The following is a 24,802-nucleotide window of genomic DNA, read 5'->3' as shown; positions in this document are numbered from 1 at the left end:
CCCACCTCCAGGCACAGGAGCGAGCTCCTTGCCCAGGCTGGCTCAGCGGACAGGTGGCGTGGTGGGGTACGGGCAGGGATCAGACCCCAGCCCTGAGGTTCTCACCCGAGTGTGGGCCTTAAAGGCTGTTACACGTTAAAAGGCCATTAGAAATGCCCATAAACCGCCCCCCCCCCAAAAAAAAAAAGTTGCACACCTCCAAACACCACTTGGTAAGATGGTGTGGCTGCCTGTGCAGCCGCCAGGAGGTAGCAGCGAGGGGACTGCTGTCTGGCAGGGCCTCAGCCTCGTCCCACCCAGGATGACCAAGCCCCTGACTGCTGATGCCACTGACGGCCACGGATTTGTCCACAATGACACCTGAGGAAGAACACGGGAAAACTCAAAACTGGAACATAAAAGACCATTTAGCAAACAATTTCTAAGTGATTACATTTCCTTTGCACGTCTTTTTTTATGTTAAAGCAAAACATTTTAAAGGTACTTCTCTCAAACGTTACGAAGTTTAAACCTACACAGGAGCCGAATAATTGCATACTATATGCCCACTCCCCTATATCAACAACGTTCACATATTAGCATATCTGCTCTGGTTATTTTTCTCTCTGTTATTTGAAGTAACCTGCAGAGATCATAATGCTTCACCCCTAAACATTTCCATCTGCAGCTCCTAAGAATGAGGATAGGGAGTTCCCGCTGTGGCACAGCGGAAACGAATCCGACTAGTATCCATGAGGATGCAGGTTCGATCCCTGGCCTCGCTCAGTGGGTCGGGGAGCCAGCACTACCGTGACCGGTGGTGTAGGTCACAGACGTGGCTGGGATCTGGCGTTGCTGTGGCTGTGGTGTAGGCTGGCAGCTGTAGCTCTGATTTGACCCCTAGGCTGGAACTTCCATATGCTGCAGGTGCGGCCCCAAAAGAAAAAAGAATAAGGCCAGTTGCTACAAGTCACAATACCTTTAAAACTAACAGTAACTCCACAGTGTCCCACGTTCTGTACTCAGCTTTCCCAACAGCCACAGCAACGTCTTCTGTAGGTCTGATCTGGGGTTTGTTTGTTTTTTTCTTAGAACAAAGATCTGATAGAAACTCACTCACCGTATTTCACTCCTGCATCTCTTTAGTTTCTTTCTTTTTTTAACTAGAAGGGTTTTTGACTTATGGATAATTCACGGGCCTAGACAAAATCAGATTTCTCTTGCTGTAGTAGTTTGTCCTTGTGCATTTTAGCTAACGTCTTTGCAAGATTAATAAGAAAGACTTTTCCTTAGGCCCATCAGTGAGATAAACTAATTTTTGGAGTTCTCCCCAAGTCTGGTGGTACTTTTCCCACCTGAGAGGAAGAGGAGACTGGGTCTGAAGCAAGGCCCACAGCGTGGTCACCTGCGCGTGCCTTTTCCACCAGTCACAGCTGCTCCCGAGTGCTGCTGAGCCGACCCAGTCGTCAGCTGAGGACACACCACGTAACCATCACCTGAGCCGTCATTCAGAGAAATACTTTCATTTCCCTCCACCGACGGTGACCGTGTGCTCACACTGCAGGGAGCTAGGTGCTAGATGTGGTGAGAAGCGCCTGGCGGCCCGTGACCCTGCCCAGCGGGCTCCCGACTGCAGGAGGAGGTCAGACAAGGAGCCCACAGTCGATGCCTGACAGACCCGGCAGGTGAAATGGGGCAGCGGAGAAGGGGTCAGCGACGCTCCCACACACCGAGAGTGGGCCTGCAGACTGAACTCCAGACACTCAAACCCATTCCACGACCGCACGTGTCACAGGTTCACCTGATGTGGAAGCCGCACAGCCACCTCCCGGCACCCTGACCTGGCGTGGGGCACGAGTGAGCTCAGACTCCCGTGTCACTGTCCCCACGGCTCTCCTCCTCTCCCAGAAGTGCTGCGGGATCTGCCCTGGACCACGCTGAAGGCACTCTGTAAATGCTGCCTTGCCTCCTGGGACAGAGCAGCAGTGGCTTGGGGACAGGTAGCTGGCACAGGCAGCAGTGGCTTGGGCACAGGGAGCAGGCTGGTGACCTTGGGCAGGAGAGACTAGGACATGTCCTGCTCACTCCCAGCAGGAATGCTGGGGGGGGGGGAGGGGTCAGGCAGTGCCCACAAAGCTTGTCCTGTCCTGCTCGCTGGATCCGCAAGAGAACCACCCTGCGGTGCCACCTGGTACCGAAACCGGGTAGATGCCCCAAAGCACTGGGCCTGCGAGGACTTGGGCCTTCCCTGGATTTCAGTGCCCACACTCTTTCCGACCACGGACCTTATCTTCTTAGGGGTCAAACAGGAGCTGCAGCGGTCAGGCCGGCCCGGCCACAGCCACGGCCACAGCGCACCGGATGCAAGCTGCGTCCGTGATCTACGCCACAGCGACGCGGGAGCCTCAGCCCCCTGAGTGGGACCAGGGATCGAATCCAAGTCCTCACGGATACTAGTTGGCTTCATTACCGATGGGCCACAATGGGAACTCCCTTAACTCTTTACTTTTGTCTCATTCTTCTACACAATTTTTTTCTTTTTTGCTTTTTAGGGCTGCACCCGTGGCATGTGGAAGTTCCCAGGCTAGGGGTCGAATCTGAGCTACAGCTGCCGGCCTACACCACAGCCACAGCAACGCGGGATCTGAGTCACAACTGGAACCTACACCACAGCTCAAGGCAACGGCTGGATCCCCGACCCCCTGAGCGAGGTCAGGGACTGAACCCACATCCTCACGGATACTAGTCGGATTCATTTTCCCTTCGCCACAGTGGGAACCCCTGTAATGAACATCTTTTAATGAAAAAGTTGTAGGAGTTTAGCTGCTGCTCCAAGGCAGGAGCCAGGGGCGGTTCGGGGAGAACTAATTCAGGAGAGGTGTGCAGCTTCACACACACACCCCCCCCCCCCATTCGTTACCGGGTACCTCCTGCTGTCAGGGACCCGAGAGAAACACCTTTCCCCAGAGGATCGCTGCAGGTGGCTTTAAAGGGGGACTCCTACAAAGTCCCCTCACAGCTTACAGAGTCTCCCGTCACTAGACGCTAGGTGGGCTGTTACACCATCCAGAGAAACACCGCTTTGGCCTTGGAGGGTCTTTTACTGGGGCCGTCAACGAACCCTTCTTCCTCACTCCTTGTGGGGAGGAGGGAGGCAGCTCTCCATCCTCAACATTTACCGCCGCCACCAAGCCGGAGTCCCACGCTGTGTGCCGGCACCCAGGCTGGCATCGCACCGGCTGCGGCGGGAAAGGAAGGCCTGGGCCCGGCCGCACAGCGCCCCCCGCGGGCTCTCCTCTCCGTTCTTCCGGGAAACCGCAGACTTGGGAGCGCGCGCGAGGAAACGCACCTTTCCGCCATCAGACTCCCACTCCCCAGGAGAAGAGGGTTCACTCGGAAGGAAGAGCCTGCTCGCCGGCGCCTCCTCTTTCCTGCACTCGCCAGCCGCGCGCATTTACCCATCGCAAGGCCGGGCAGTTAACAACTTTCCTGAGCCAGAGCAAAAGCCAGCTGGAAGAGGATGGGGCTCGCTCTCCTCCCCTCCGGCCACTCACGCCTTTTCGGCTTGGCTGCTCTTGCCTCTAGCCTGGCTCTGGCAGTGACATGTATTTTGGTACACTTCACAGACAATTAAAAGTCAAAGAAGAGTCTGGAACAGGAGTCAGCCAACTATGTCCAAAGGGCCAGATCTGGCCAGCTGTTTTGTAAATAAAGCTTTATTGGAACACGTCATGCCCACTTAGTGACTTGTTGTCTGCGGCTGCCTTCACAGCCAAGAACACTCACTCTGCAGCCCTTCCTGAAAAAGTCTCTCGGTCCCAGTCTCCAACTGCGCTGTCCATCACAGCCACCGGAGCACGACTGTTTACATTTAGAGTAGCTAAAAAGGAATAAAATGTAACATCTGGCTTCTCAGTTGCACGAGCCACATTCTGAGTGTTCCACAGTCACACGTGACCAGGGCCACCGAGGGGGACGGCACAGAGAGTTCCCACCTCGGCAGACAAGTTCTCTTGGACAAGCAGGCACAGGATTTAAGTCATCGGGCTAAATTTACAGCCATCGAGTTCCAGGTGACCCGTTCGCCTCCTCCAAACAGAAAAGTTCAGGCTGACTTTCCACAGTCTGTCCCTGCAGGACATAATTCACTAAATTAACTGCAAATTCTAGGCTATGTGACAGGAAGGGAGGCTCAAACCTTTGGGGAGCACTCGCTTTGTCACCAAAGCATGTTAATTGTTTACCTGACTGTCCCCGAGTGGGCGGGGGAGGGGGGGAAGCTCTGCGAGGGCCCAGAGGATTCCCTTCATATTCCAGACTAGGAACCTGCCTGGCACGTGGTGGTAGGGACTCGACAAATATTTGTAAGATGAATGAAGAAATGCACCTTAGGCACAAAGACTGTCATACACGAGAGGTCACTGCAACAGACGATGCTGACAAGGTGCTGGGAAAACCCACTATTATAATCCTGTGGCGAAAGGTTCTACAAACAGCTGAAATTTCTACTTTAAAATGGAAAAAAAGGTGGGGGGGGGATTCCCATTGTGGCTCGGTGGTAACGAAACCAAGTAGTATCCATGAGGACGCGGGTTTGATCCCAGGCCTTGCTCAGATCCGGCGTTGCCGTGAGCTGTGGTGCAGGCTGCAGCCGCAGCTCAGATCTGGCGTGGCTGTGGCTGTGGCTGTGGTGTAAGCCGACAGCCACATCTCTGATGCGACCCCTAGCCCGGGAACCTCCACATGCTGCAGGTGCCCCCACCGCCAAAAGATTCCAAACAAAACAAAAAGCTGCTGGGTCGGCTTTTGGCCCGGCCGCTTACAGGCCGTGTGACCCTGGGCTGGTTTCTTTCCCTCCGAGTGGAAGGTCCTCCTCTCCCGGTGAGGGATGCAAGCCTCAGTGCGGCCTCCTGGCCGCCTCCCCTTCCCACGGCATCACCATCACGCCGGCCCCCTCGACCAGCACCTGCCCAGGGCCAGCTCCTCCGGGGCCCTCCTGCCGCAGGGCCCTGTGCCCACCTCCACTAAAATGAGTCCTCAGCACCCACCACAAAGCAGAGCTTCTAACTGGGTACTGAGCTGATCGAGACTCTGAAACCCGATAAACATAAAAAACATAAATTCACGTTAAATGCACATTAACATGCTTGCTCTAAAAAGTCATGATGGGTAAAGGAAGCGTTGTTTCGGTTTTAAAATTAAAACTGCCCCCACTGTTTTAACCAGAAGTTAGTTGAAGGCCCTAAAAGTACCCCTTCTTCAAACCCCAAGTCTCTCTTAGACGAATACACTTCACTACTTTTCCCCTCCACAATTAGACAGCAAACAACCCACAACTTAACCAGCAGCAAAAAACAAAAAAACCCAAACTCGTCATAAGTCCTGGAATTAAAACAAAAAGTGGTCTAAGATAGAAAATCCAATGAGTCCATTTCAGAATAAATTCACAGTTCAAAAGATGAGTAGGACATTAAGTGTCTAATAAAAATCAGAAAACTCACACACTAAAAAAATCTTTTATTTGCAAGAAAACTCAGAAGCATAAAAGCTAGATTTTATATGCAATAACACTCTCCCATGCTGACTAGCCAGTGTTTAAGCACTAAAATCGAAACAATCACATTTTGCTTTTGCCCACTTGGCTCCCGCAGCTAAACCACCTCAATGCGAACTGCGGTCAACATTTGCTCCTCCCTGGGTCCCGCCAAAACAGGCTGGTCATGGAGCACACTAACTCCCACCAGCTTCATTAAAGAGAGAAGCAGCACCCATTTTATTCAACCTGACCGGGCACTCGTGCGGTTTCATCTTCCCTGGGTACACCCCAGGACCTGACGAATCCTGTCTGGCATTTTAGTCATGAAGACTCTCAGTCACCTAGAAATCCTGCCCCCACCCTTCCTTAACATGGGTCCTGAAAGGAGATTCTGACAGTTCAAACTGTTTCGTTAGGGCAGAGCTGCAATAAAAATTTTAAAGTGATTTGATGAAGCTTAACATTCGTTTTCTATGTCACCAATTATGAACAAAATTTTTGTACAAATATTTTAAAAAGCTAAGTATATGATTATCCTGATACCTATATTTTAATATAATGATAAGCTGCTATGGTGTTTGTGTTTTTAAGCTAAATCGTGAACCCAATTTTTGCAGAAACTACAAGCAGGAAACTGTAATTAGTAAAAACGATCCATTAACACATTGAAAACTTGTTGCCATTTTAAACTCCTAAGACAAACGTCCACACGGAGCCTACTCAAGCGCACAGCATTTCCTTCCCGTCCATGAGAACCTAACAGCTCAGAAATTACGACCCACAATGGATTTCGGTGCTTCAAAGCACGAGCATGTTTCGCTTTGGGGCTCCAAAGCAAGAAGGAAAGCAATCCTTTTAAAGCAAGCTCTCTTCCAAACGTTTCTGCACATTCTCCTACTGCCATTCATCCTGAATTCAGAGACGTGTCCCCGAGTTAAACACCACGGATGCAAGAGAAACTCTCCACACGGACAACTTGCCAGGCGAGCTGCCCGCCTCTCCTTCCCACCCCCGCCCAGCACCCCCCCCCCTCCCCGGCAGTGACTTCACATCCTCTGACCTCAGCGGCTCGGAGAGGGGGAGGGGAGAGCGAGCAGAAAGCAGAAAAACCAGCTTTGAACTATGCATGCAAGGCCTCTCTCGAGACTCAAATGTCTGTAAGTAGTTCGTAAAATGCCAAATTGCAGTGACACACCCAGCCTCCCTCGGTTAGGTGGGCCGTGAAACGGGGTGAATTCTGCGAGAAAGGACTTCCTGCTTCTCTTATCTGAAGCACAATAGCCATTTGTTAACTAACCACAGAAGGTTCCGTTTCAGTGAAACACACAGTAACTTACCTCGAATATGGAGAAGGGCCGCGGGCTGGAAGGGCCCGTTGGAGTTGGCCGCATCCACCACCATCCTGCTGCCCGCTTTATTACATGTCAACATCTAGACTCCAGCGGGAAAGGCAGTGTACTCCTTAAGGCAAGAAACCAGCCTCCATTTTAGTTTAAAAAAAAGACAAACTGAAGCTCTGCAGCTGGAGGGAACGGGCTGCTTCGTGACGTCAGCAGGCCCGGGCGCGCCGATTGGCCGAAAGCTGCAACTTAAAATGACACTAAAAAAACTGCAAATGGAAAGAGCGTTCTGTTTGGCTGTCAGTGTGCGTGAAAAGCCTGGACATTTTTTGGCGTTCTGCAGTCTTCGTTTCTCAGTAACTTTCAGGCAAAGATCCCATCCCTTAAGAGGCAGGGCTGAGGCCACAACCCGGCCAGACCGTAAACAAATGATTCTGAGAGAGCGGCCAAAAAAAAAAAAAAAAAAGTGTGCATATGTGTTTATGTGAACTTTACATTTCAGCATTTCCCTAATTGGTACCCCACATACCCACCTGGCCACTTCCTATTTTCTGCTCTAATTACTTTAATAGCTGCATCATTTTAGCGTTTTGGCCAGCTAGTTTTTTTTTTTTTTTTTAAACAATCCCAAGTCATTAGTTTGGACTCTTGTTCAACCTCTCCTACTACCATGTCATGAGCTAATTAATCCTCAAACACTGGTTTTTCTTGGGGTCTAATTTTTTTACTGGAAAAATTCAGTTTAAAATTATAAAAAAAAGCTTCTTTAAAGTTAATAGCTAGAAAGCGCTACACACTGTGAAAGTTAAAATATTCAAATGTTTATTTTTATACCTTAAAGATGTCAACATATTACTTTTAATTTTTCCTACTTCATTTATTTATTTTTTGCTTTTTAGGGCCTCACTCGAGGCACATGGAAGTTCCCAGGCTCGGGGTCGAGTCAAAGCAACCGCTGCCGGCCTACACCACAGCCACAGCAGTGGGGGATCTGAGCCTTGTCTGCAACCTACACCACAGCTGGCAGCAGCGCTGGATCCTTAACCCACTGAGCAAGGCCAAGGATTGAACCCGCATCCTCATGGATCCCACTCAGGGTTGTTAACTGCTGAACCACGAAAGGAACTATTTTATTTTAATAAAATATTTTCACTTATTTTTATGAAACTACCTTTTTTTTTTGGTCTTTTTAAACCATTTCTAGGGCCGCTCCCGCGGCATATGGAGGTTCCCAGGCTAGAGGTTGAATAGGAGCTGTAGCCGCTGGCCTACACCACAGCCACAGCCACAGCAACTCGGGATCTGAGCCGCATCTGCAACCTCCACCACAGCTCATGGCAATGCCGGATCCCCAACCCACTGAGCAAGGCCAGGGATCGAACCCGCAACCTCTTGGTTCCTCGTCGGATTCATTAACTGCTGAGCCACGACGGGAACTCCTACGGAGCTAGCTCTTAATAAGCTACTATTCAGATCTTAGTTCCCTATCTTCAAAGGAGGCTAATGGAAAAAGCTATTCCAAAGAGAAGGGCGTCATCTCGGAACCGGAGCAACCTGGGGAGGCGTGTGTGCGCGGCAGAGTCCAGGCCCTACGGGAAGTGCTATTACTACTATAGCTCCAGAGGAAAATGAAGAAGCTATGAGAGGGATCTCCGCCCGGTAGAACTGAAAAAAAAAAGTTCCTCCCTTCTCACACACGCACACCCCCCCCCCAGTCCGTCCAAACCATATTGTCGTCTTCTGTCGTTTTCACACACCTCCCCCTGCCCTCCCCATTCCTGGGCTGTGAACGGGAATTCCTAGACATGATTCCCCACAGGAAACACCTGAAAGAGGCCGGGCTTGCAGGCCCCTCTGTGGGCAGCCACTCGACACAGTTCAGTGAGCGAACGAAGGGCTACAAGCGTTCAGGGGTGCTTGCTAAGTACCCCGCACAGGTAAGAATGTGGTTTTACTATGGGTATCGATCGACAGCCATTAAAAGACAATCACAAACCAACCCCCCCCTTCCCCGCTCCACAGAGCTGACGGATGCTTCCAGATCCCAAAGCCGCCGTGATTTACTGACAGCAAGCATGGGGAGCAGGGGTCAGGCGAGCCTGGTTCCTCTGCCATCTCAACGGCCCCTGCCCTGAGTCGGGCAGTGAGCTTAGATCCTGGCTGCTGACCCACTGGGCTCCTCAGAAGCGCGAGGACGGCCTCCCGTCCAAGATTCGCCACCACCTTCTCACCCCGGGGGTGACGCCAGATGAACTAGACTGCAGAGCCGTCAGGAACGAGGCTGGCAGGGGGCCTGGGGTGGGGTCAGGAAGCAGGTGCCTGCTGCAGATCCCGACTTTAAAAGAGAGCTCTTGGATGCTCGCAAATGACTATTTCACAGGAGGTGAGGGGGAGAAGGGTCTGTCCCAAGACCGTGCTGAGGAGCCGAAGGCTGAAATAACGGGGAAAGACTCCCGGAACCCAGATTAAAGTCAAAGTGAAGACACTTCTTGATGTATTTTTCCTAATGATCTCAGATCAAAGAGGCTCAACTTTATTAGTGATTTTCCTCCATGCTCTTCTGAAGCCTTCTGCATATAAAGTAGTTCCCTAAAGAGCTTGCAGTCTGTGATCAGAAAATCACCGATGAAACACACTCTAAAATATAAGGAAGCCAATAAACAGATAAACAACATGAGAAAGAAAAAACGCTGGAACAAATAAAGTGTGTTTCTGGACTGGAAGCACTCAACACTACAAATAAGCTGATGTTACTATTTCCCCAAATTGATTTATAGTCTTGTTTTTTTTTTTTTTTGATTTATAGTCTTAAAGCAATTCCAGTCAAAATTCAGGGGAGTCTCCTTATGTTTCTGGATACTTGACAGAATAATTCTAAAGCTCACCTGGAAAGATAAAAAAGAAGCAGAATGAGAACACCTCTTCTGAGAGGCAGGTCCTGCCAACTATAAAGCTTAGGAAGGAACTCAGGACAGGAGGATGTGTGCTGAGGCGGCGGGTCATGGGACAGAGGGCAGCGGCCGCTAAACCAGCGGGTGTAAGCTACACAGGTGTGGTGTCACGACAAAGAAGGAAGCTCAAATCCACGCAAACGGGAGAATTACTCAGATAAGCAGTTGGCTGTACGTAGGGAAAAGTCAATTTGAGTCTTCACCACACGCCGAAAGAAAATTGGACATGGGTCACATTCAAAAAAAGGACAATTAAGTTCTCCTAAGATCAAAAATTACCCCTTCCCCACAAATCCCCACAGCTTTTAGAGAAAAAGGGAAGTGAATATCAATTCTCCAGCCAGAATAGGACATTTAAAGATACACTGGACAGGAGTTCCCGTTGTGGCGCAGCAGAAACAAATCCAACTAGGGACCATGAGGTTGTGGGTTTGAGTTCTGGCCTCGCTCAGTGGGTTAAGGATCCGGTGTTGCCGTGATCACAGATGCCGCTGGGATCTGGCATGGCTGTGGCTGTGGTTCTGGCTCAGGCTGGCAGCTGCAGCTCTGATTGGACCCCTAGCCTGGGAACTTCCATGTGCTGCGGGTTCGGCCCTAAAAAGACAATTAAAAAAAAAAAAATAGGAGTTCCCGGCGTGGCGCAGTGGTTAATGAATCCGACTAGGAACCATGAGGTTGCGGGTTCGGTCCCTGCCCTTGCTCAGTGGGTTAACGATCCGGCGTTGCCGTAAGCTGTGGTGTAGGTTGCAGACGAGGCTCGGATCCCGAGTTGCTGTGGCTCTGACGTAGGCCCCTGGCTACAGCTCTGATTCGACCCCTAGCCTGGGAACCTCCATATGCCGCGGGAGCGGCCCAAGAAATAGCAACAACAACAACAACAACAACAAAAGACAAAAGACAAAAAAAAAAAAAAACAAACACTGGACAGGGAGTTCCTGTCGTGGCTCAGCGGAAACAAATCTGACTAGCATCCATGAGGACCCAGGTTTGATCCCTGGCCTTGCTCAGTGGGTGAAGGATCCGGCGTTGCGGTGAGCTGTGGTGTAGGTCACAGACATGGCTTTGTTTCCCCTGTTGCTGTGGCGCAGGCTGGCAGCTGTAGCTCTGATTTGACCCCTAGCCTGGGAACCTCCATATGCTATGGGTGTGGCACTAAAAAGCAAAACAAACAAACAGACAAACAAAACAAATTTCCGTATGTCCTCTACAAAAAATCAAAAGGAAATATAAACAGTATAATTACAAGTTAATAATATACTGTAATTAATTAATAAAAACTGATACCTCAGTGTTTACATGATTCGGCTTAGAGAACTGTAACTGATCAATAACTATATGAAAAAACTATTTCTCCACCCACCAAATCAGCAATAATTCTTAAAAATTATAATACTGGTAAAGGCATGTTCTAACTTTGCCCACAAATCTATAAATTGTTTTGATCCTTTTGGAAAATAATTTGGCAACATGTCAAGATGCTTTAAGTAACTGTACTTGTGTGAATCCATTCCAGAAATGTAACAACCACGACTGTGCGTCCATTTTTAAAACACTCACTTTAAAAGCTGTGCTAGTGTACACACACACACACCTTACCACCTTAATCACTTCGGGGCTCCGCTCTCACTGGTGCACGCACATTCACACCGCTGTGCCGCCACCACCCCTCCGCCATCCCCAGAGCTCACGTCGTCTTGCAAAACCACCTGCCCCCACCAGACCCTCCCTCCTCTCCCCCTCCCCCCAGCCCCTGGCCCCCACCCTCCTACTCTCTGTCTCCATGAATGTGACTCCTCCGGGGCCCTCATGTCAGTGGAATCACACGGATTGTCTTTCTGTGACCGGATTACTCCCCTCGGGGCCGGGTCCTCAGGGTCCAGCCATGGGGAAGCCCGTGTCAGCTCTCCTCCCTTGTCAAGGCTGAAGGGTGTTCTACCACGGGCACACACCACACTTCGGCCTGTGTGTCCCTCCACAGACACCGGGGCCATTTCTGCCTTTGGCTGGCGTGAATACTGCTGCTGTAATACAGGTGTACAAGTACCTGGGGAAGGCCTTGCCTTCAATTCTTTGGGGTATGCACCCAAAGTGCCAAGTACGGTGATTCGTTTTTAACGTTACGAGGGAACACCTGCCGTGCTGTTTTCCAGAGCGGCAGCACCATTTTACATTCCCACCAGCAGCGAACAGGGTTCCAGTTTCTCTACAGGCCCCCAACACTTGCTCTCTTCTGGGAGGTTTTTTGTTTTGTTTTGTTTTGCTTTTTAGGGCTGCGTCTGCAGCACATGGAGGTTCCCCAGCTGGGGGGGAGCCGCAGCTGCCATCCCACACCACGGCCACAGCCACGCCAGATGGGAGGCACATCTGTGACCTACGCCACAGCTCACAGCAACGCGAGATCCTTAACCCACTGAGCGAGACGAGGGATCGAACCCGAGTCCTCATAGATCCCAGCCAGATTCCGCACCGCTGAGCCACGACAGTAACTCCTTCCGGGGCTTTCCTGACAGTAGCCATCCCAGCGGGTGTTAAGTGGCACCTCCCTGCGGGTTTGATTTGCGTTTCCCTGACGATCAGTGATGTCACTCGGGTTTCCATGTGCTCATTGGCCATTTGCGTATCTCCTCTGGAGAAACATCTAGTCCTCTGCATATTCTTTAACTGAGTTGTCTGTTTTCCCGTTGTGGAGCTGCAGTTCTTTATAAATTCTGGATACTAATCCTCTCTCAGATAAATGACTTCCAAGTATTTTTTTCCCCACTTTGGGGGAGGCTTTTCACTTTGTTGACGGTGTCCTTTGCTGAACAGAAGTCTTAAATTATGACGTAGTCCAATTTACCCACTTCAGCTTTTGTTGCCTTGCTCTGGTGTCCTAAGAAATCACTGACAAATCTGATGTCATGAAGCTTTTCCCCTGAGAAAACTTAGGTCTTCAGTCCACTTTGAGTTAATTTTTGTTTGACAGAAGGCCCTGGGTTCACTCTTTTGTGTGTGGATATCAATTCTTCTCCAGCATCATTTGTAGCAAAGACTGTCGCTTTCCCAGAGTGGGTGGCACCCATGTTAAAAACCACTTGCCCGTACACGCGAGGGCTTGTTTCTGGGCTCTCTAATCTACTCCATTGGTCTGTAAGTCTGTCTTCACATCTGTAGCTTTGCAGTAAGTTTTGAACTAAGAAAATTTAAGACTTCCAACTTGCAATTTTGTTCTTCATTTTTGCCTGCCCCCGTGACACATGGAAGTTCCTGGGCCAAGGATCGAATCTGAGCCACAGCTGCAACCTACACCACAGCGGCAGCAATGCCAGGTCCTTAACCCCCTGTGCTGGGCCAGGGAGTGAACCCGTGCCATGGCAGAGACAATGCCAGATCCCTAACCTCCTCTGCCTCAGTGCAAACGCCTTGTTTTTCTTTTTTAAGATTACTTCGGTTATCTGGGGTCCCTGAAGATTCTAAGTGAATTTTAGGATAGATTTTTCTAGCTCTGAAAAAAAATACGGTTAGGACTTTGATAGAGAGTGCACTGAATCTGTAGATCTCTTTGGGCAGTATTGGCGTCTTAACATTAAGTCTTCCCAATTTGTGAACACACATTTTCCCATTTATTGGTATCTTTAATATCTTTCAGCAATGCTTTGTAATTTTCAGCAGGCAAGTCTTTCACCGCCACTATGCTAATTCCAAATATTTTATTCTTTTTGAGGGTATCAGATTTTTTTTTTCTTTTTAAGGCGCACCTGTGGCACATGGAAGTTCCCGGGGCTAGGGGCTGAATCGGAGCTATAGCTGCTGGTCGACATTAGGCCACAACAATGTGGGATCCGAGCCGCATCAGCGACCTACACTGCAACTTGTGACAACACCAGATCCTTAGTCCGCTGATGGAGGCCAGGGATCAAATCCACATCCTCATGGGTACTAGCTGGGTTCTTAACCCGCTGAACCACAATGGGAACTCCAAGGGTATCAGATTTTTATTTATGATTCTAAAATACCAGAAACTACTCTAATGTCAAAGGGATTATCTCCACAGTGAAATACTACACATCCATCAAAATACTTAAATTTGTAAAATAAAAGTGAAAAGGGCAGCATAAAAATTTTCCAAAATATTATGATCATTAAAAAACCACTCAAAATGGCAACACGAGTGACCTTTGAGCTATGGGTAGTTCTTCTTTCTGAAACTTCCCTATATTTTTCAGTATTGCTAAAATAAGCACACAATGCTTTCACGAAAATTGAAGGCAACAGCTAAAAAAAGACATAGATTAAATTTCAGCAGAGAGAGAACTCCTTAGTGAATGGTGCCTCTCAGGTTCCGGCTAAAAACAGAGAAAGGGCAGTGATGGGAACCCGGGAACCACGATGCAGAAGAATTATGGTAAAAACACCCAGAAATTAGCCTCAACCAGGCACGGCCAACGGACCAGCAAATGAGAGGACGTCGACTCCCCGCCGCGAGAACAGGCAGGGACTCCTTCAACTTTCACGGCAGGTCTGCACGCATCCCGAGCACACCTAAGCCGTGGTCCACGCGGCCTCCAGAGCACTCTCCTCCTGAGGAGGCAAGGCCTCAGCGAGCGCCCCCAGCCCCAAGGGGCTCCCACGGGTGTCACCGCAGCGCCTGGGCGAGTCCTCAACTCCTGCCTGCTCCGGAGATGCTGCCCTGGATAAGCCCAGGCTGCTGCTGCTTTCCTCCTCTGTGACGGGGGGCGGGGGGGGGGGCTGGTCTCCCCACCTCCCGGGTTGTGAGGAGGCACAAAGGTCACGGGAGTGGGGACCTCGGGAGGTGCTGGACGTGGCGGACGCTGGAGCACTTGAGGAGCACGGCCCTGACCCCCGAGCTGCAGCGTTAGGGTGCAGCTGTGACCCCCGGGCTGCAAGGTGAGGGTGCAGCAAGGCACTGGCGGATCCGCTGGGAACGACGCCCAATTCTGATCCTACGAAACCCCGTCACCTTCCACCTTATCCCAGCAGCAGTAACAAGAGGGATCCGCCTGCCAGTGACCTGGAGGCCAGGTCCCAGCCCTGGAACACAAGCCCCGTCCATCTCCCACCACACGCTCCGATCACCGTCTGGGCCCAGCCCTGCCTGCCTCCACGGCGGCTTCCCGCCCCGCCTGTGGGCTCTCCCAGGACGGCCCGCTGCTCTTCCATCCCGCTGCTGCTGCAGCCGCCCGGAGGGCGAGAGCCAACTCGGAGGAAAGGCGCTCTCTGGGCTCAGGGCAGAGCTCCTTCCAGACCCGAACACAGCTCTCAGTGCGTCTGCCTATCAAGGCCCACAAACATACGCATCTCTACTGTACAACGATGAAGGGTTAAAAAGGAGTTAATCCTTATTTTCTGCTTCCTCTGTCACCTTGTTTGGGTATTTATTTAAAAACAAACTGCCTAAAATGCGTCCCATTTGTAGATAGCACTATTGAATAAAACTTTCAGATTTTCATTTCTAAATTCAGCTGAAGGTTTTAATTTTCATCTCCCTGAGCAATTTTAGGCACGTTAAATATGCTCATATTTTAATGAAGAAGTTTTACAGTTTCCTTCATTTAAAGAAGGTTGTGTTTTGAGCCTAGAGAACTGTGGCATAGTCACTACAAGGCACCAGTGCTGCCGGCAGAGCCCACCCTTTGCTGGAAACCACGAGGGCACAGGTGAAGTATGTTCTGTTGGGTGGGAGATCTAACTTAAAAAATTTGGCTTCACTTATGGTTTAAAATAGACTTTTTCCTTAGGCAAATCAAAGACACCTCACACTCAGCTGTGTTCAGAGCTTGCCAGGCCACTTCCGCTCGCCAACAGCAAGGGCAGAGCGACAGGCACTTGCTGCTTGTTGATCTGAGCGAGTCCTGGGAGCCGTTAAAGGGTGGGCGAGCTTATCCCAGGAGAGGGCAGCAGAGGCCGGCAGAGCCAACCGAGTAAGATCTGCCCCAGCACAGCTCTTAAGAGGCCTCTCCTTACCTCTGCTCTCCCACAGCTGGGCTGGAAAATCTTGAAAGCCACAGCAGGTCCGCACACCCCTTCCTTGTTCAAAGAAAGCAGGAAACCCACACAAAGTACAGGACACAGGTGACAAGTCAAAGCTCTTTTGTGCCAACGATTAGCAACAAGCCTCGTTTCACCAAGAAGAACGCACGGTGCAGGCAGTGGGGATCCGGGGCCGGGTTCCAGCCCTACAGAAAACAGGAGGGTGCGGCAAGGACAGGCTGACCAGCCGGAGGGTCCCGTCCCTTCAGCAAACCTGTGCCTCGGGGATCCGCACAGATGCTGGATGCAAAGAGCCTCTGCCCCCAGCCACACTGAAGTGGTGTGTGGGGTTCTACGACCCTGGGGTCCTCCCTGAGGAGCTAGTAAACACTGGTCCATTCACATGGTGGAATGTTATTCAGCCTTGCGAGGTGGGACAGGAGTTCCCGCTGTGGCTCAGTGGAAATATTCCCAACCAATATCCATGAGGATGTGGGTTCGATCCCTGGCCCCGCTCGGTGGGTTAAGGATCCGATGTTGCCATGAGCTGCAGTGTAGGTTGCACACGTGGCTCGGATTCCGAGATGCTGTGGCTGTGGTGTAGGCAGGCGCCTGTAGCTCCGATTCCACCCCTAGCCTGGGAACTTCCATACATGGCGAGTGTGGCCCTAAAAAGACCCCCCCCCTCAAAAAAAGAAAGAAAAGAATGTTGGGAGAGAATCTTAGCACATGTTCCGCCATGGGCAAACCTTAAAAACACTTCACGGAGTGTAAATGGCCAGACACAAACTGTGTGACTGCACGCATGGGAGGCCCCAGAGGAGTCAGATCAAGGGCGGGAGGAAGAGTGGGTGCCGGGAGCCAGGGGAGGGGAAGACGGAGACGGGAGAGGCCGGGGCGTCCGCTGGGGTGCTGAGCAGACAGCGGTGACGGCCCCCCGTGTGTGAGTCTCTCTAACACCTCTGAAAGGCATACTCGTGAACGGCTGAAACCATCGATACAGTGCTGGGTACATTTTAGTACAAGTTAAGAAAAAGATGAGGCTGGCCTGAGTCGGGTCGGCTCGGGAAACACTGGAGGAGGGAAGGCTTGGGGGAAACCCAGGCCTGGACAGAGCGCAGGAACATGCAAGGGGTGGGTGTGGGTGTGTGTGTGTGTGTGTGTGTGTGTGTGTGTGTGTGTGTCTGTGTGTGTGTGTGTTAGGAGCTGAATGTAAAGGGCTAGAAGGAATCTGGAGAAGGTCTGGGGAAGGCCTGAGCTAAATATTAAATGTGAGATTACAGATGCCAGTTGAACCCAGCTCCCTGGGGCTCACAGGATTTGACCGGCAGAGGCCTGAGACTGGCTCTGGAGCACGTCTGTGCCCTGAGGAAGAGCGGATGGGAGGGCACCCGCCCTAAGGGGCCAGACGGGGCTCCCGCTGCCTGAGACCAGCTCTTAGTCACTCACAGGAGCAGCCTCCGTGGCAGCCTCGCTACAAGCAGAACGAGGGGCTGGAGCTGGAAAACTCAGTGGGTCTGGGGCCACCGCCTCCCGGACGGCAAGGGCCACCTCTGGTCATCGTCGCTGTCCTAACTATCTTCTACCACTCTGGACAACCCAGCTGGTCAGTGAGTATTTGCTGCGACCTGTCACCTGCCTCACCAAGCTGTCTCCTCCCATTACTGTGGGCGATCTCAGGAGAAGACACAGATCGGAACACGCGGCAGAAGACAAGACTGACGAGCGCCGAGTTCCTGAGCCCGGGAGCCCAGAGCAAGGGCTCCGGGAGCGTCTGGAACTCCATCTGCATCCGCGGCCAGTGGCGCCAGGGAGGCTCCTCTACCCAAGTACTAATTCAGCCTCCCTCACGCGGAAACGACGGCCCACTTGACTGGCAGCACTTTCTGCTGCATCAAAAAATCACCTGCTTTGAATAAGGTTGAAGTATTGTATTTTCACAAAAGGACAGCAGGAAATATAAATTTTACCTGCCATTCCAAAACCCGATTTTTACAATTTAATGTATGTTCTCCCAACAGCAATGTAACAATTTCTTTCCCAAAAGGCCTACCACTCATTACCAACTCTGTACTTCTGCCCAAGGGTGGCCAGTGAATTGCTATTAAGCCCTAGTTGTGTCATTTTAACTTCGATGCCTCCTTGGGCCTTTCTTTTCTAAAACAAAGCGAAAGGCCTCAAGAGACAAAGTCCGTGATTCATTGTCACCTAAAAAAATCCACTCTTCATTGAACATTTCTGCCTTCCAGACCAAAAAATATTAAAAGAAAAGCTAATTCAGAGAAATGTTCGAATGAACAGGGCCTGAGGACTCTCCATTCAGCCTCCCTGTTAAACAAACAAGAACAGGAAGATGGACAAGGCCCGAAGCGGTTACACAGCCGGGTCCTGGGAAGGGAAGGTGTGTGTGGTGGGGGGACAGTGAGTAAAAGATTCCAACACATGTTTCTTTTCTTTTCTTTGCTTTTCTAGGTCTGCACTCATGGCATATGGAAGTTCCCAGGCTAAGGGTTGAACTGGAGCTACAAGCTGCCGGCCTACACTAGAGCCACAGCAACACCAGATCCGATCTGCGTCTGCAACCTACACCACAACTCACGGCAACGTGGGATCCTTAACCCACTGAGCAAGGCCAGGGATCGAACCTGCAACCTCACGGTTCCTAGTTGGATTCATTTCCGCTGCACCACAATGGGAACTCCAATTCTAATACGTGTTTGATTAGAGTCAAAAGGGGGAAAAAAAAAAAAAAAGAAAAAAAAAGAAATAGAGAGATAATAACTGAAGAAATAATGGCTGAGAACCTTCTACAACTGAGGAAATGTAACAATCCACAGATTCAAAATGAATTGCAAAAAAGACAGAAAAGAAATCCATACTTGGACAGCTAGCAGGGAACAACTGAAAAATCAATGTCATAGTCAAAAATCAGGAAAGTGGCCAAAAATCAGAAACAATACCTTCAAAAAGAACGATCTGGGAGTTCCTGTCATGGCTTGGCAGAAACAAATCTGACTAGTATCCAGGAGGATGCAGGTTCGATCCTTTGCTTTGGGTTAAGGATCCTGTGTTCCTGTGTTGTGGTGTCGGCTGGCAGCTGCAGCTCCGACTGGACTCCTATCCTGGGAGCCCCCACATGCCACGGGTACAGCCCTAAAAAGACCAACAAAAAACAAAAAAAAAAAAAAGAAGGAGAGAGAGAGAATGATCTGGCTTCTCAATATTAATAGAAGTCAAAAGGCAATGAAAATTTTCTTTTTTGGGGGTCTTTTTCGGGCTGCAACAGTGGCATATGGAGGTTCCCAGGCCAGGAGTTGAATCAGAGTTTCGACCCCTAGCAATGCCAGATCCTACACCACAGCTCATGGCAACGCTGGGTCCTTAACCCACCAAGCGAGCCAGGGATGGAACCCGTGTCCTCATGGATTCTAGTCGGGTTCACTCCCGCTGAGCCACCACACGAACTCCAGCAATGAAATGCTTATCTTCAGTGTACTGGAGGGACAGAACCACCTACAGTCAGACACTCAGTGAGCATCTTTCAAGAACGAAGGCAACATGAAGACATTTTCCAGATAAACAGTGGCCACCAGCACACCCTCATTAAAGAAAATTCTAAATGATGTATTCAAGCAGAAGGATTTGACCTCGGATGCAGCGTCTGAGATGCAGAAAGGGATGAAGAATAACATGAAAGATGAGCAGAAACATCTAAATATGAGGAGGATTTAAAAAGGCTGCGACTCAGACAGCCGACAACGGGGGAGTCGGAAGAGGTGGCAGCAGCAGCTCCCCTGTTTTGAGGTGTAACTGACATATAGCATCACATTAGAGTCACGTGTCCAACACAATGACTCGCTATCTCCATCCATCACGGCATCCTTGGAAGTCTAGTGAGCATCCCTCACCAGACAGACAGAAGCTGTTCTTGCGCTGAGACCTCCGAAGATCTCTACCGGCAACTCTGCAACAGTCCGTGCAGCGTCATCGACCCCGTCGTCGTCACGCTGCTCACCTGAGCTCCAGGGTCCGTTTACTTTCCAACCGCATGGGCTGCTCCACCGACCTCCTCCACCCACGGCACCTACCTCCCCACCTCCTGCCTCTGGCAACCACTTCTTAAATTAATACACTGGATGGAGTTCCTGTCGTGGCGCAGTGGTTAACGAATCCGACTAGGAACCATGAGGCTGCGGGTTCGGTCCCTGCCCTTGCTCAGTGGGTTAACGATCCGGCGTTGCCGTGAGCTGTGGTGTAGGTTGCAGACGCGGCTCGGATCCCGCGTTGCTGTGGCTCTGGTGTGGGCCAGTGGCTACAGCTCTAATTCGACCCCTAGCCTGGGAACCTCCATATGCCGCGGGAGCGGCCCTAGAAATGGCAAAAAGACAATAAATAAATAAATAAATAAATAAATAAATAAACTGGAGTTCTCGTTGTGGCTCAGTAATGAACCTGACCAGCATCCATGAGGTTGCAGATTTGATCCCTGGCCTCACTAAGTAGGTTAAGGATCCGGTGCTGCCGTGAGCTGTGTTGTAGATTGCAAACGTGGCTCAGATCCCACATTGCTGTGGCTCTGGTGTAGGCGGGTGGCTACAGCTCCAATTTGACCCCTAGCTGGGAACCTCCATATGTCACGGATATGGGCCTAAAAAGACAACTAAATCAACAAATCAATATACTATAGTTATCAGGTGTACAAAGACACTGAATGCGAAGTGCCGCGTTCTCACGTACCTCCCCACCCTCCCCAGCCTCTCCTGTACGAACATCTTGCAATAAGGTGAGACATTTCTTACAGCTGGTGGACCAATGCTGATACAGCAGGAACTGAAGACCAGTGTTCACCATGACGGTAACACACCAAGGAGGCTCACTGTCCTAAAAATCTCCAACTCCTCACCCCTCTCCTCCCGACCACTGATCCTTTTACCGTCTCCACAGTTTTGAATTTTCCAGAACGTCCTATAGCTGGACTCACAGAGCATGCGGCCCTTCCAGGTTGGCTTCTTCCACGCAGTGAGATGCACTGAACATTCCTCCCTGTCTCTTCACGGCCGGGCGGCTCATTTCTTTCTCCTGCCGAATATCACCCCACTGCCTGCATGCGCCGCCGCCTGCATATCCAGTCTCCTACTGAAGGGCATCTTGGCTGCTCCCAAGGTTGGATGTTATGAAAAAAGGGTGCCATGGTTTTCCAACCACTTCAAATTCCTACCTAAAATCACACAGAGCAACTGAGATGGCAACACCCAAAGCCATGGCCAACGCCTACAACAAAATCAGGTGAAAAAGTGTCCCCATGGATGTGGGAGCATATGGGGTAGCCCGGGAGGAAGATGGCAACGGGTGTCCCCAGGAGCAGGAACGCTGAAACCAGCAAGAGCCAGATGAACCCAGCGGGGGATGGCAGCCGAAAGCAGAACAGGTCTGTACCCCCACAGGTAAGGGCATGGAGTCCACAGCCAAGACTGGAGGGGCCCTGGGCACCCTCAAAATTCAGAAGCCGCAGCTCCCTTCCAGAACTAGTCACCCTGGGGAGAAACTTCTGCGAAGAGAATCCACAGGGAACAGAGAAGGAGGGAGGAAATGGAGAGCGCAGGACTGGGCGTCAGCTGGGGCGGACGACCGAGCTGGGGCGCTCAGGGCCTGAGCCACCAGAGACAGTTTGGAAAATTTCACAAGAACCCCAGCTAGAGTGCTAGAGCCCAAGCTCCCCTTCTCTAAGTTCACACACACACACACACACACGTGCACACACACGCACAGGCATCATAAGAGTCAAAGTCAAGACCCACACAGAGTTCTCACAAGGAAAAAGTGAAAAGGAGCAGAACGACACCTACACGGCAGTAAAAACATGACAGAGAGACAGCCCACAAAGACATTAAAAACTACAGCCTGATATTTCAGGATGAGACAAGAGACATTAAAGGAATAACATAATGCGTCAAAGGACTACATGAATATTAATAGAAGAACTCAGAAATAGGTAATAACTCTGTAAAGAATTAAAAAGAAAAGAAAAAAATAATTTCAGAAGTGAAGACTAGCTGAAAAGAATACAAGAGCAGATAAGCACAACATAAAATGCCTTACAGGGAATAGTACCTGCAAAAGCGAAAAAAAACTGAAAAGGGAAATGACAGAAACACTGAGACAACAGATATAAAAACAGGCAAAGAAGATTCAATACTTACACAAGAGGAGTCTGCATAGGAGCAAACAAAAGCAAAGGAACAGAACAAATCCTCAAAATAAAAATCCCAGAACAAGAGACTTGGTACTACGTCCTGAAGGAACACAGCACGCATGCGGGAAAGCCAACCCAGAATGACACAAATCACTGGGCTTCATTATTGTCATTGCTTGTCTTCTTAGGGCTGCGCCCGTGGCATATGGAGGTTCCCAGGCGAGAGGTCAAATTGGAGCTGCAGCTACTGGCCTACACCAGAGCCACAGCAACTTTGGGTCTGAGCCTCGTCTGTGACCTACACCACAGCTCACAGCAACACTGGATCCTTAACCCACTGAGCAAGGCCAGGGATCGAACCTGGGTCCTCATGGATACTAGCTGGGTTTGTTAACCACTGAGCTACCATGAGATCTTCCAAATGGGTTTTTTTAAAAAAATCCTATAACCCAAGAGAAAGGAGGGCCCAAAGACTTAAACTGGCACTTCACAAAAGAATATATCTGAGCATGGAGTTCCTGCTGTGGCTCAGCAGTAACAAAACTGACTAGTATTCATGAAGATGCAGGTTCGATCCCTGGCCCCACTCAGTGGATTAAGGATTCAGTGTTGGCTGCGAGCTGTGGTGTAGGTCATAGATGCAGCTCTGATTCGACCCCTCGCCTGGGAACCTCCACATGCCGCAAGTGCAGCTGTAAAAAGACCAAAGGAAAAAAAAAAAAAAAAAGAATACATCTGAGCAGGTGATAAACCTACCAAGGGATGTTTAACTTCATCATCAGTTAACTCGGAAACCAGCTCAGCAGAACAGCTAAAATGAAAGACAAACTGTAATGGAAAAAAGTATTGTTAACATGTAACAGAGCAGAATAAAGACCTCTTTAAAAAAAATTAAGAAACTGTCACTCGTCCAGTGGAAATGGGCCAGTAAAGCTTTGCAAAGCCCCCTGACCTCGTGATAGAAATACAAATTAAAATAGTGGGGGGATAAGTTAGGGGGCTGGGACCGACACGCGCACAGTACTGGGTATAAAACAGATGGTAACAGGACCTGCTGGGCAGCACAGGGAAACTGACTCGGTGCCGTGTAACAACCTACATGGGCAAAGAGCCTGAAAAGGAAGGGATCCATGCATATGCGTAACTGATTTACTTTGCTGTACACCTGAAATTAACACAACTTCCTCAGTTAACTATGTTCCAATAGAAGTTTTAAATAAAAAATAAAACAGTGAGATGCCACCATGAGACAGCACAGTGAGACAGTGTGGTCCTGGCACAGGGCAGGCGTGTAGACGGATGTGATAAAGCTGAGGGTCCAGAAATTAACCTCCACGTTTATGGTCAACTGGGTCCTGACGAGGGTCCCAAGACATCTGTGGAAAACAGCATTTGGGACAAACGGTGCTGGGACAACTGGACATTCGTGTGCAAAAAGGTGAATTTATACTTCTACCTCAAGACACAAAAAATGAACTTGAGATGGATTGTGGACTTAAATATAAGGAAACTATAAAACTTCTAGAAGAAAACATGGGAAAAAAACCTTTGCGACCGTCAGTTAGGCAGAGTTCTTAGATACAACACCGAAAGCAGACCCAGAGAAGAAAAGTGTGACAAACTGGACTTCATCAAAGTTCCAAACTTTTGGGCTTCAAAGACACTCCTAAGAGTAAAAAGTCAAGACACAGAGCTCCCGGTGCGGCTCAGAGGAAACAAATCTGACTAGCACCCATGAGGATGCAGGTTCAGTCCCTGGCCTCACTCTGTGGGTTAAGGATCCAGCATTGCTATGAACTGTGGTGTAGGGCACAGACAGGGCTCGGCTCTGGCACTGCTGTGGTGTCGGCCAGCTCTGGTTTGACCTCCATAAGCTGCAGGTGCAGCACTAAAAAAGAGACAAAAAAAAAAGTTAAGACACAAACTGAGAGAAAAATATTTGCCAATAATATAGCTGATAAAGGGCTCATATCCAGATTATACAAAAAATTGCTATAATTCAGCAATAAAAAGACAGCCAATTTAAAAATAGGCAAAAAATTTGATAGACATTTCATCAAAGAAGATATACAAATGGCTAACAGGTATGTGAAAAGATGCTTCACATCTGTAGTCATCGGGGAAATGCAAATTAAAGCCGTAAGGAGACACCAGTACGCACTCGTAAGAAAGACGTTAGTCGAGAAGACAGACAATGACAGGTATCGGCAAGAATGTGGATACACTGGAATCCTTGTAGATTGCTGGTGGGAACTTAAAATGGTCTGGGAAACAGTTCGGCAGTTTTTTAAAACGCTAAACATACAGCAGCTCCATTTACATACGAGCCAGCAGTTCCACTTCTGGGTATCTCCCCAGGAGAGATTCCAACAAAGACTGGGAGCAGCCTTACTCATAATAGCTAAAATACCCATCAAGTGGGGCATGCAAAAATAAAATGTGGCAAGTTCACCGAGTAGAGAACATGACTCAGCATTCCAAAGGAACAAACCCCCAAGGCGGATGAATCGCAAAAACATCCTAAGAAGAATTAGACGTAAAAGACTCCGTGTCGCCAATTTCATTTACATCAATGAAATGTTCAGAAAAGGCCAATCCAGAGACAGAAAGTCGATCAGTGGTTGTCTGGAGCGGGGGATGGGAGTGACGGCAGTGGGCAGAAGAGCAACTTTTTAAGGGACGTATTGTCATTAAACTGTATTGTCATACGGGTGCACCACTCCACATGTTTATGAAAACAATCAAAATATCCAAATACAATGAGTGAATTTTTTTTATTTTGCTTTTTAGAGCCACACCCACAGCATATGGAGGTTCCCAGGCTACGGGTCAA

The 24,802-nt window shown here is 49.7% G+C and overlaps 1 protein-coding gene across 6 annotated transcripts in view; it reads right to left on the bottom strand.

Annotated features, from left to right (window-relative positions):
* PPP2R5C (protein phosphatase 2 regulatory subunit B'gamma) overlaps positions 1-24,802 on the bottom strand; it is a 138,883-nt gene that overhangs the window by 90,915 nt on the left and 23,166 nt on the right. Inside the window, exon 1 of one of the 6 annotated variants that reach the window (XM_047795497.1) lies at positions 6,853-7,049. The exons of 4 other annotated variants lie outside the window; for them this stretch is intronic. In XM_047795497.1, the coding sequence (XP_047651453.1) occupies positions 6,853-6,946 (94 nt within the window). In that variant the 5' untranslated portion in view covers positions 6,947-7,049. Of the gene's footprint in view, positions 1-6,852; positions 7,050-24,802 lie in introns of those variants that run through there. One more of the 6 variants, XM_047795498.1, reaches the window with a different exon arrangement.

This window comes from Phacochoerus africanus, chromosome 9, assembly GCF_016906955.1.
Source record: "Phacochoerus africanus isolate WHEZ1 chromosome 9, ROS_Pafr_v1, whole genome shotgun sequence".
NCBI classification, from domain to species: Eukaryota; Metazoa; Chordata; class Mammalia; order Artiodactyla; family Suidae; genus Phacochoerus; species Phacochoerus africanus.
Note: the sequence above shows the minus strand (reverse complement) of the source record. Positions and strands in the feature narration are given on the sequence as shown.